Here is a 12,347-nt window from a genome sequence, read left to right on the forward strand (position 1 = left end):
GGAACAGTGCTGATGCTCGAGTGACGGCCCGTCAGGTCACCTTGTTTTAGCTGTCACTCTCCCTCTTAACCTTGGTCACCCCTAACCCTCATGCTCCATCCGCTGTGTAGAGCTTCCACAGATATTTAAGTTGTTCAGCTGTTACATGGGGATAGCAAGCAGGGAGAAAAACAATGCCACGTCCTGCTTCAGTTACACGATAGCGGACAAGCTTCCTTTGTGCCGCAATTCACCTACATTTTTGTCCTCTGGAAGCCGAATAGCTTTGTGAAAGCTGGGTTTACAGGGAACCAAGTACCAGTGTAGTACCAAGTACCTTAATGTTAATGCTGTTTCCATGCCTGTAATTACTATTCTCTCAAAAAGTGCATCATTTTGAAGGTTGAGGATTTTTTTCCATTGGAGGGTTTTCCTCTGGATAAACAACTTGGCATTAGCCAATCACATCACAACATTTGGCAGACAGGCAGGTGACAGCTTGCTCTGTGGCTGTCGACTATAAACGGACAGCTGGTGAATACTACAGCCTGAATGTCCAAGCTGAAATAAAATAAAAGGCCATGTACTTGTTTTAAGTTGAAGCTTCAGGGTGTGTGTCTATGAAGCTAACGTTAGCATTAGCCACTATAAAGCAGAGGTGTTGTCAGCAGCTGTCTGTTAGAATGAAAACTTAGAAGAAGGCAATCAAAGAAATAGCATCTATGAAAACGTGCACACTAGTTTATAATGCCATATTTCACTTATTAAATCATAACATTGCTCGTGCACAGTAGAGCAACAACAGAAAACACTGAAACTGCCCCAACATATTCTGATTAGGTTTGTCTGTCGAGGATTTTGTATTGATGAGGTTTTTAGACTCTGCCAGCGCTTTACAATCTATTTATGAGACTCATAATAACTGTGCAGCTCCACTTCTGTTTGTCACAAACAAACCTGAAATGGAAAATGAAAGACTCCTTGTTTACAAGATACTTTCCTCTGTGAAACTCACCCAAACAGCAGCTGTTCAAGCCACTCTCTGTACAAGCTTTGTTCAAACTGATTAATACAACACACGGTTTGAATCTCCAGCATGTCATATGAATCGATGATCAACAGCAGAAACTCAGGCTGTATGAGAATGTCTGGACGTATTACTAGAGCGATGTTTTTATCATGCCAGCAACAACAAAATGTAAAACAAGAACGTGGAGTTATCACATCACAAGTCAGCCAAAGCATCAGAAACCATCCTGGCAAATGACTTACTGTCAGCAACAGAGGGCGGCTCTCTTTGACAGCTCCCACACACCCCAGGCAGCCGATCACCATGATGATGGTCCCCACTGCGATGAGCAGGTTGGCTGCCGACAGCGAGGGCAGGGATGATGACAGGGTGGCGAAGTTCCCCTGGGTCACTGAGAGCCAGACTCCCACCCCCAGTATGCCACATCCTCCCAACTGCAGGGGAAACACAAAGAGGTGCGAGGCTGTCAGAGGGCTGAAAACACAATCACAGACACATAGCTGAACATGGTGAGGCATACAAACATGTGCATTCCTGTTGTGGCTCTTGTTGTGCTTAAATTCTGTACCGGTGGAAGCGTGCAAATACTGAAGAGGGAAAACTCTTGTCAAAAATAAGCTACAGAGGAAGCGGAGAAGAGCAACCTGAGCATCCCAACGCATCCTGTTTGTAGTCTACATCTGGGAAATGTGTTTATTTGCTTCATTGCAGTGAGTTAGTGAGAAGATTAACACCACTTCCATGTCGTGTAATAAATGATCTCATTGTTTAAGAGACACACAGTCAAAATACTGGACAAAAGTAACATCAAATCACCTCGAATATGACATCATTCAGAGGTATAACCTTCGACATGTAGTGTGTTTTTGCGATGCTTGCTCACTACACAAAGGGATCAGTGGTCTGGCTCCTCCCCCACTGAAGAGGTAATACCACGTTGCTCAGGTGATGGAGGACGCCTGAGCCAACCAACAGACGGGATGGTGTTACAGCACAGATCAGCGCTCCATGCCATAGCAACTCAGTCTTCAAACTGAGCACCAGGAAACACTTATTTGACTCTGTAGGGTTTATTTTCCTGACAGAGATATTGTCTCTGTCTCCTGCCCTGGACAACACATGTAGTTTGTGATAGCTTTATCTATACAAATATATCTACAGCGAACAAGCTGTTCACTATCACCCTCTGATGAACAAATACATGAACTGAGACTCACTGACTGTCAGTATTTCAATAACATGTAAGTTTTCCTTCTAATTCTATTAGTTCAGTGTAAAGAGTCACATTTAAAGCAACAGCATGTGAAAACAGTTTGTCAGACGTTACGTAGGTGCTACAAATATAACTCATTACATCCTAACAATGTGAGGCTGTGATCCGACACTCCCACTGGAGTAACACTGAACCATCAACCTGCCATTTCAAAGTAAAACAGTTACATAATGTTGCTTTAATAAAAGGGTTTCTATAATATTGAGACAATGTGTACAGTTTAAATATCGATGTGTGATTCACCCTGAGAGTCAACAGAACAAACATATTTGATAAACACTTATAAACAGTTCTCTTTAACTGTATGAGTGTGTGGGCTGTGAGGGTCACGTCAATAAAAATCTTTTCCTTTTTTGATTGTACATTTTGTAATTAAGTTGAAGTTATGATAAGATGAGCAATCCGAACAGATGAAACAGAAATAACATTCTTCATTCATCTGACCTGTTTTTATCTGCCACTGTGTTGACGTCTCTAATTTAAGGAAAATACTTCATCTTAGTCTCGTGTGGATCAGAGTTAGGATGTAAAGTTTGGGGGAGCCCCAGAGGATTATCCAGTTTCAAACTGGGTCGGTTCATTCTCAAGCTTGGGAATGGCTGTATAATAATATATAATCACTGAAAAAAAACACATGAGGTTTATTTATTTTATATGTCTGCATTAAATTTATGTAATCTGATTTATATTTAATGTATTCACATTAACTTCATTGCAAAAAATATGCATTAAATGTGACCTTTTACACTGGAAAGTTTACATGGAATAAAAAAAACTGAGTGTAGAATGCTGCAGCCAGCAGCTGGTTAGCTTAGCATACCATTAACAGCAATAGTAACAAACCATACTGACTAGCAGCTGTACAGATTACAAATTACTGTGTTACACCTTTCTTACTTAAATGTACAAAAACCAAAGTGAAGACGTGACGAGTTGGGACCATTTCTTGCCATCAAGTGGTTATTTCCTGAAATCTTCACTGGTTGCCTGGCAACTGGACTTAGTGAGTAACTGTAATATGATTTCTGATATTAATGAGATATCACGTTTGTATTTGTGAGCTTCACAGGGGTCAGTGTGTGGAGGTGATAGGCTCACCGTCTGCCTCCTCAAGCCACATATTTACTGTACAGATGTTACGAGCGGCTTCATCTGACTCCTGCATGACAGAAAATAGTTCCTACAAAATGTCAAACAGTTCCCTGAAGATAACTTTTACACCTGCAGTTCAGTTCACTTGGCCTCAAACAAAGAAAAACAATTATTGAATGAAGTCAATCATTGATAAATCATGCAGCCGTGCATCATCAGCTCTGGGTGGACCCAAATCAAACAGCAGCAACTTGCAGCGGTTCCTGTAGCACTTCTGTGTGTTTGTTTGACTTCTCTGTGTTAACAAAGAGCTCACAATAACAGCAGTGTGTACGAGCGAGGTTAGTCCTGAGAGTAACAGTGTTGGGAACAGCAGACCTACAGGGGTGTCTTGTCCTGTAATATTACAGGAGGTATCGTAACTGTGTGGCTTCTCTCATGCTCTTTAATGAGGGAACTGCTCTTTTATCTTTCTGACGTATCAGGATAGAACTCCCTGCCCCTGTGTGCTGACACGTTAGCATGTTTATCATGTGATGTTGTAGAACCATATAGGCTACTCAGATGGATCTCTGTGGACATTTTGGTTTCTTTACAGTTCACACACATACATTTGATAAAAACTTCAAAGCTTAAATTAAATCAAATGATAATCCTCTCACAGTCCAGCAGATAGTCCGCCTTGCTTTCACACACTGCACACCAGTTTGATTATGGTGTTGTTTTTTTATTTTAGACCACCTCCCCCACTGGACCCCGTCCTCCTGCATATATATATCACTATGATATAACTGGTTTGTCACTTTATGCTGAAAAAGTAATCATTGTCTAGATTGTATTCACGAGCAGAGACAGCCAGAGAGCAGGGAGAGCATCCTCAGTCGAGGCTGTGATTCTGTTCAGGAACCTGAAGGTCACGTCAGAGAGGTTTCGGATGAATTTCTATCACATGATGTGTTTTATGAATGAATTCACTGCAGAAGTTTTCTGTATTTAACAAAAACCATGACCTCCCTCTAATCATGACCATGTGCTGTCAGTGTGTAAAACCATGAGAAACTTTAATAATGCTGCAGTGCTCAACACACTGGATAGTTTGAATAATGAAATAGTGTGCAAATGAACATTTCATGATATGTCCAGTATCAACCAGCCGAAAGGGGAAAATCTTTTTTCTCTGACAGATTATGCCTCGATGCAGAAAATCCAGTAATAGGAAAATCAGAACCCAATTCTCAATATGATTATTGGCCTGTAACACGTTCAGGCTGTTTCTCATGACTGAACTGACAGGACGTTGAAATGTGATGGATGTAAACATGCGCATGTTTATGTTATATTAATGAATTGAATTACGCTGTAGTGATCAATAAAAAAATCAAGGTGCATCGATTATCCTTAAATAATCACCTTGTAGCCCTCTGAATCAGAATCGTTTCAAACCGTGAGCTGCCTTCAGACATTCCACCTCTCACCATGTTCGTCCAGCCCAGTCGGCAGGAGACTGTTAGCAGGTAATGTTTCTGCAATCCACAGGTACATCCAGGGGTCACAGTGTTCACATTATATGTCACCTTTCTCTTCAGGAGGTGGAGGCGACGGTGCTGCTATTATTACTGCCAACCAGCTCAAGCCACACTGGGGAATATTTTTAAGGACTCCTGGAGACATTTCCCACCTTTGTTGTGGCGACTAAAACTGGCTGTTATTTAATGGAGGTGGGATCGTCTCCAGCCGTGATGGTGGCAACCAGAACAGGTATTTAAGACAAATCATGATGCTGTTGTAACTTCAACCAGGTGGTGTTTGTGCTGGAACCTAAGCAGAGCGAGTGTGGTGACGAGAGAAAGACACATTTTAACCGTAACAATTATAAAGTTCAGTTTTTACGTATCTGTGGTTTTCAGCAAACCTACTTATCTAACATTTAATCTGGTGATTGGCTTGTTTGTCACTTGTCTGATTGGTTAATGAACATTTCTTGGTCATAGTTAACATACTGTGATGACTGTTTCTTCAGTATGTATTTGCTGTTGCTAAATTAGTTGTATAAAAACAATTCCAACCATTTCTAGGAAATCATTTCTGAGGTTGACCCATGACAGTCTTAATATGTGTCACTTTAGTGATACAAACTGTTTTGGTAACATGGGCTGTCAAATTTGGAACAATAAGAAAACAGAGAGTCTGAATGTCTCGTTACACACCATAATGGGAAATTAAACTAATTATCACCACAAAGGAGGTTATGTCTCTAACATATGAGACCAGTCAGTCAGTTGGGGCCGCTGTTTGGAGGAAGTCTGCTCTCTTTGTGGTCCGATGCCGCCATCATTCCTGTTTTTCCTTCTTTGAATGTTTTACCTGAGAACCACAGCATGTTTCCTTCACAGACACCAAAAGACAGTGAGGAAGAAAAACAGTCACAAATTCATGATGAACATCAATAAAGAATTCAAATGTGTCTATATATGTCTGTGTCCTCCGTCACGCACTCTTGATGGCCACTTGACAGGACTCCGAAAGGCAACGAGATTTACATGGCAAGATACAGGATTATTGTTTCCCCAGCCCAACTTCTCTTTCTATTTCCAGCTTTAACACAAGATCTCATTTAATGAGCTCTTCAGCTGGAAGTAGGGCAAGGCGGAAATAAAGTGCACCCATGTGGGGCTCCGTTCACTGCAGCAGGTTCCCATCTAACATGGCTGGGAGATGGCAAATTAAGGGTCCTCAGGTCAGTGTCACTCACAACAGACCCTTATTAGGCCCCAGTGTACATTCTTAATGAAGATTGGCCACAGTGAGAAATTGAAGAATGAAATGGGAACGCCGGGAATTGATGGTGGTCAGCAGGTTGAGAGCCGATTCTTGAGCTCACTGGAGAGGAACAGATGTGTTGTTTGGATTAACACAGTTAACATATCTTTAGATCATTCACTCTACAATTGCACAATTCTTAAGTTTTTCAGAGTCAAATGTGAGACCCTGTGAGACTCTGTGCTCCGGTCAGTGCGTAGGCTGACTTTCACAACAGGAAATCAAAATAATAAAGTGAGTCCTCATTCAGCATCATTACATTTATTTTCAGCAGCAAGCTTTTACATTACATTTCCTTTCATCCAGTTTCCTATGTTATGTTGTGACAACCCAAACACCACTTGGTCAGGCTTTATGTTTGGACTTCAAATAACAGCTTCCGTTGCCACAAACACGGCTGGAAATTGTCACGAGGTCTCTTAATTATGACTATAAATATCCAGTGATGTCACGTGACAAATCACAGTCTGGAACTGTGGCACTGCTTGTCCCATACCAGCTGAAAATACTGATTAATGCTCATTACTCCATGTGGAGTGACAGTCACACAATACAGTAACACTGTTGATGCCAGCGACAGGCTGACCATCAACAGATGTGCATCAATCAGCAGTCTGTTGCTGTTTATTAGTCACTGCAGGGTAATCAGTGTTTTCTGTGCTCTGTTCGTCTGATAACATCTCTCTTCAGAGGCTCATATCTCGCTTCACCACATTCGTTCTACGATCTGTCCTGTTCTTTCACCTGGTTTCACAGCTGAAGAAAGAAAACTAAACAAACTTAGCAAGATTATTTTGGCAAAAGCTTATTTTTCACCAATTCTCAAGTCATAAACAGGAGAGAAAACGATTTGGGTCAGAAAAACAAAGTCCTCACCTGCTGGTCGGCCCAGAAAGAGAGAGAGAATTAAAATAAAGAGCTGAACATAGGAAGAGATAGAGAAGCCTTAAAGCTTGTTGTTGTTTACAGAAAGAAAAGGAGTTGAAAGATGAATTCAGATGCAAATGTTACAATTATTCTTCTTTTTGTAAAAGACATTTAAAAAACAAAAGAAATGAGCTGTAGCCTCGGACACCGGCCAAGCGACACTACTGGAGGGGACAATATGACAGCTAGGTCCAGTTTAACTAAGTACATATTACTCAAGTACTGTACGGAATGCATTTTTAGGATTCTTGTATTTTCCTTGAGTATTTTCATTTCCTGCTGCGTTACATCTCCATATTTGTTGTACTTTTTAATGCATTCATTGGAAAACGTTGCTAGTTACCTACAGATTGCGTGATGCAGAAGAGCCAAAGGTATCTGCTGGAAATGGATAAAACAGTGATTTGGATTTTCAGATCAATAACTGGCCTGGAAGATAATTAGTTGACTTATGTTACACAATATATATTGTACATAGAAATGATTTACCTTTACTTGCACTTTAAACACTCAAGCTGGCAATAGACAAGTAAATGCGGTTTGCACAATGTGATGGTACAGAACAATGATTTATGTTATTATAATGTTTACTTTGGTTCACTATCGCTACACAACTCTGTGTGCCACCAGGCTCGTGGTCACCCGGGAGAAGCAGGGTGATCCATTTCTGTTATATCATAGACAACATGTTGGAATGACCTTGTGTTTGTTCCTGTGTCGGTGTTTCATGGGACAGAAAAAAACCCAGTTGTCTTTGCAACAGCTATAATAGAACTTGTAATGTGAGGGGAGGAAGCTGTCGGTACAACTCTTCACTACTTCACTCTCCTACAGACCAAAGGGCTTTTTCATTGTGTCGAACCAAGTCCTCCTCACAACTACAGGACTGATCAACTATCAGTAATTGTTCAGCTCTACATGAACATTTGAACAGTGTTGTTCTCTTGTGCTGCAGTCTTCATAAGGCATATTCAATTCACACTTGAATTTTGTTGGAAGCTCTATCTAAAAATACCCAGCATTATTTCTAGAGCTAAAGGTCACGTCTTCTAATGACATACTTTTTTCTGAACAGCTGTACAAAATGAGAATTCATCCAGTTCACAGAGAAGTCCTCACACTGGAGTTTCAGCAGCTGGTTGCCAGTAGTAACTTGATTAATGGCTTAATTTTCTGTTAATTAACTGATTGATTAATTGACAAAACATTTCAACACTAGAATACTGAGTAAATGTTTGAATATTTAATGAAGGACGGACTGGTTGAAACATTAAATCAGCGGTCTTGTTTGTGCTGTTGGGTTTGAAGTTACTCAAGAATTATATTACGGGCACTTTCACTTCCACTGTGATCACAGCTGGTCTTGATTAGCTCCCGTCCCAAAAACAGCAGCCCAAATCTTTACCGTCTCGCAGATTCTCAGTGTTTTAATTGATGCCGCCATCTGGACCACCTCCTCTCGCAGCAGGTTTGTTTATTTGAGCAGAGCTCCGGAGAGAACATACAGTGTTCTTCAATGATGGTGTATTAACTAAGCTGAAACATAACAAAAGCTGGCACACTGGAACAGAACTATTTACATTTATATCATTCTGATGATACTGTGATGAAAAGAAGTCTCTCTGAATCATTTCCACAATGAAATATACATGTGCAGTAGATGTACCTGTGATGTACAGTATACTACAGGTGGAAGTCTTAATGACTACTTTCACTCTGCATGACTGCCAGAGCTCTGGTCTCATTGCAATTATGAGTACTACTTCCAGAGCATGGGTCAGGAATACATATTGATATAATTATATTAGTATGCTGAAGCCTGAATTACCTGAGTTCTTATACATACATGTATAAATGTGGAGCTCTCTGGGCCAGGTTCTCATGAGCAGCACAGGCAGGACTGTTGGTTTATATTCAGCCGCTTCATGTATTATTTCTTTTGTGAGGCTTTGATGTGTGAATCATATATTCAGTTTGTCCTGAAACAGTGTGAGTTCTGGTCCTTAGACCCGCTCTAATGGTTAGAGCCTGCTGATGAGGTTTTTGATAGAGTTCAGTCTTTGGATCTGTTTTACCTTTGCAATGTAAATTATGAAAGTGATAGAGAACATTGCTGGAGAATGTGTTTCTGCACTGACTTGTCTTGTAAAAACAGCAAAATTGCTCGTGCCGAATCCAAATGTCCACACTTGTAGACTTCCTGGTGTGTACGTGGAGGTCTGTGAGGGTTTAGGGCCGTCCCACTGACAAATCCTCAAGTGCACAAGGTCTCTCTGGTGAATAATTTCAGCCTTTCACAGCCACTTTCCACAAGTCTGTATTCCTGCAGATTCACCCACACTTTATAGGATTGTAACTTTGAAGCCAGGGTTACCATGGGCTACCAGGTTAACCCTGAACAACACTAAAAAACTCAACCAAAATCCAGACACTGTTCTGTATGCAACGTTCTTTACTTAAAGCCATTTTCTAAATCACAACTAACATCCGACATTTTCTCCTCAGCCTGATTCTCCGATTAGATCAGTTTATCAAACAACAACAGAGTAATAAGACGATTAGACCCCATAATTCATCCTCCACACTCTTCAAAACTGTATGGTTTGGTTTAGTTTTTTTCTTTGTATTAACATAAAGAGACTCAAACTATAGTTTTATTTTCAGCCCTGGTGTTGTAACCTTCTAAAACATGAGATAAAAAGTCAAAACCCCCCCTGGTGCGCAGGTGGTCGAGTGGTTAGAGCGCATGCCATAAATGCAGCCGACCCCCGGTTCGATTCCGCCTATCTGTCTACTGCACCTGTTCACACCCACCCATTTTCAGTAATTTCGCCTATTTAGCATACCCAAATGGAAAAGCTGATAACACAAGAACTACAAGTCCGAGATGGATGTATGATATGCCATTTGAAAGCTGACAACCTCTAGTTTCTGTGAATGTGTTTATTTAGCATGTACCATACACACAACCAAAATGACATCAGTTCAAACATGGCTCTAAAACATTTTTTTTGTCTTCGAAAATAATAGGTCATATTTGAATAACAATAACTAGGATGTGCTTTATGTAAGGCATATGGCAATATAGCACATACCTTCCTCATCTTGTCAACTACACCTGGGTGAAATTTTAGACTTCTAGGCCTACCCTTATGGGAGTTATGGAGGTTTTAGTTTGTGGTGTCACTGGCGTCCACGAACCTCTCCAAAACGTCTCCAAATGGCCAAATTGTGCCAAATGCTTTTACTCACTTCTGTGACACTGGAAACATTACTGAAGCATTCTGGTGACTATAAAACCTTTCTCCATGATTCAAAACATCATTTATTCACACATTCATTTGATGGGTGGTTGGAGGGGTTTCCACACGCTTCTAGGTGGCCATATTGAGATATTGTCATGTGACAAGACACTACAGAATAGTTACCATTATACAAAAATGACAGACTTTACTGAACTGAATTTCAAACAAGGATTGTATTATCTATCAATACACTATTACTGTATGTATAACTGTGCCAATATCAACAAAATATGAACAATGAATGATCTATAAACAGGGTTCTCTGTCTGTCTGGGGGGGGGGGGGGGGTTGCAAACGCTCGTCAACGTCAGTCCCGGGGGGAAGACACGGATGGACGGACAGACGGTCATCAACTCCGTCAGCCGGCTGACGGACGCTCATCGCCGTCAGCCGGGAGCTCCTAGCCGTCAACCGGGGGACGGATGCTCGTCACCGTCAAGCACGGAGTATAGCGGCGCAGCGCCGCTGTTCCACCATCTGGGGAGAACCCTGCAAAAGTAGTGGAAAATGTATAAAAAACAAAATAATCTACAAAAATGAAGTATATACAACTGTACATGGGCATAACTGACGTAAGTGGACATTGTGGGCCATTCTACATCCCATGTTTTGTGTGCCACTCATTGTAACAGTCCCTTGTGGCAACAAAACGCAAGGGAACACCACATGTAGAACAGCCAACGGGTGTTTTTTTGTGGCAGAGCGTGCAAAGGCGTCTGCCGACACTGCCTGCATCCCGCTTAGCCACATTTTGCCCCTCTTTGAAATAATGCAGCTTGTGGGATGCTGCTGGGTTTGGGGGTGCAGTGTAACTTGAGGTGGATGGCTGGGACGTTGACGCAGGTCCTTGGTCTGCAAGCTCCTCAATAAGGGCCTGGCGGAACTCTTTCTGCGTCATGGACTGCCCCCTCTGACACTGCTGGTACAGGATGTGAGCGTTCACAACCGCAATGTCCAAAAAGTGATAGAACAATGTCTTGTACCATTTCATTGTCTTGTGTGTGGCGCTGTAGTACCCAATGAGTGCATCCGACAGGTCAACCCCCCCCATGTGCTGGTTATAGTCCTTGACTGGTGCTGGAATGGGGACATCGATCGCCGCCCACTGTCCAGCTGTCTTCACTCTCCTTCGGGTTGTATCACCAGTGAATGCCTTGTGAATGGTGGAACACATGACAACCTCTCTAGTGTCCATCCATTTCACAAAAAGGAGTTCGCTGTCCCTGATCCACTTGATTGTCCCCCGAGGAGTGCCCCTGGTGAAGTCATTGATGGTGGTCTTGGGGAAACCAACCCGGTTTGTGCGGATGGTACCACAAGCCCCTGTCTTCTTCTTTAGCAGGTCCAGAAAAATTTGGGAGCTTGTGTAAAAGTTATCAACATAAAGCTGATAACCTGTACCAAGGGAATCGAAGTCCATGAGGTACATGACAGAGTCATAGCTCAGTCCCTTTCCAGCGCTAGGTGACTTCCCCTCATAAACAAAAAAATTCCACGTGTAGCCAGTGCCAGAATCTGCCAAAACAAACAGTTTGTATCCCCACTTAGTGGGCTTGTTCCTAATGTACTGCTTTATGGAGATTCTGGCCTTTGATGCAACCATCCTTTCATCAATTGCGATGTGTTGCTCTGGCTGGAAGTGGGCTTTGCAGGCTTTGACAATCTGGCTGTAAAGGGGCTTGATCTTGCCCAGGCGGTCATAAGCTGGTGTCCCCCTCTTAGCTGTATTCTCCTCATCTGCTGTGATGTCACTCATGTGGAGAGCACGAGAAATCCTGAGGAATTTATTTCGGGACATCACAGAGGGGGGGAATGGAAGGCTATAGAGGCGGGACCCTTTCCAGTAATCCACCAGCGTAGGGCACTTGACCATCCCCATGTATATTACCATGGCAAGGTAAGAAAAAATGTCATCTACGCC

General features: G+C 42.0%; 1 protein-coding gene across 4 annotated transcripts in view; it reads right to left on the bottom strand.

The window, feature by feature from the left end:
* tspan4a (tetraspanin 4a) overlaps positions 1-12,347 on the bottom strand; it is a 190,329-nt gene that overhangs the window by 75,244 nt on the left and 102,738 nt on the right. For all 4 annotated transcript variants that reach the window (XM_030414830.1, XM_030414829.1, XM_030414831.1 and 1 more), the window contains one exon: positions 1,252-1,443. In XM_030414830.1, coding sequence (XP_030270690.1) covers positions 1,252-1,443 — 192 coding nt within the window. The remainder of the gene's footprint in view (positions 1-1,251; positions 1,444-12,347) is intronic.

Source organism: Sparus aurata, chromosome 4, assembly GCF_900880675.1.
Source record: "Sparus aurata chromosome 4, fSpaAur1.1, whole genome shotgun sequence".
Classification (NCBI taxonomy): domain Eukaryota; kingdom Metazoa; phylum Chordata; class Actinopteri; order Spariformes; family Sparidae; genus Sparus; species Sparus aurata.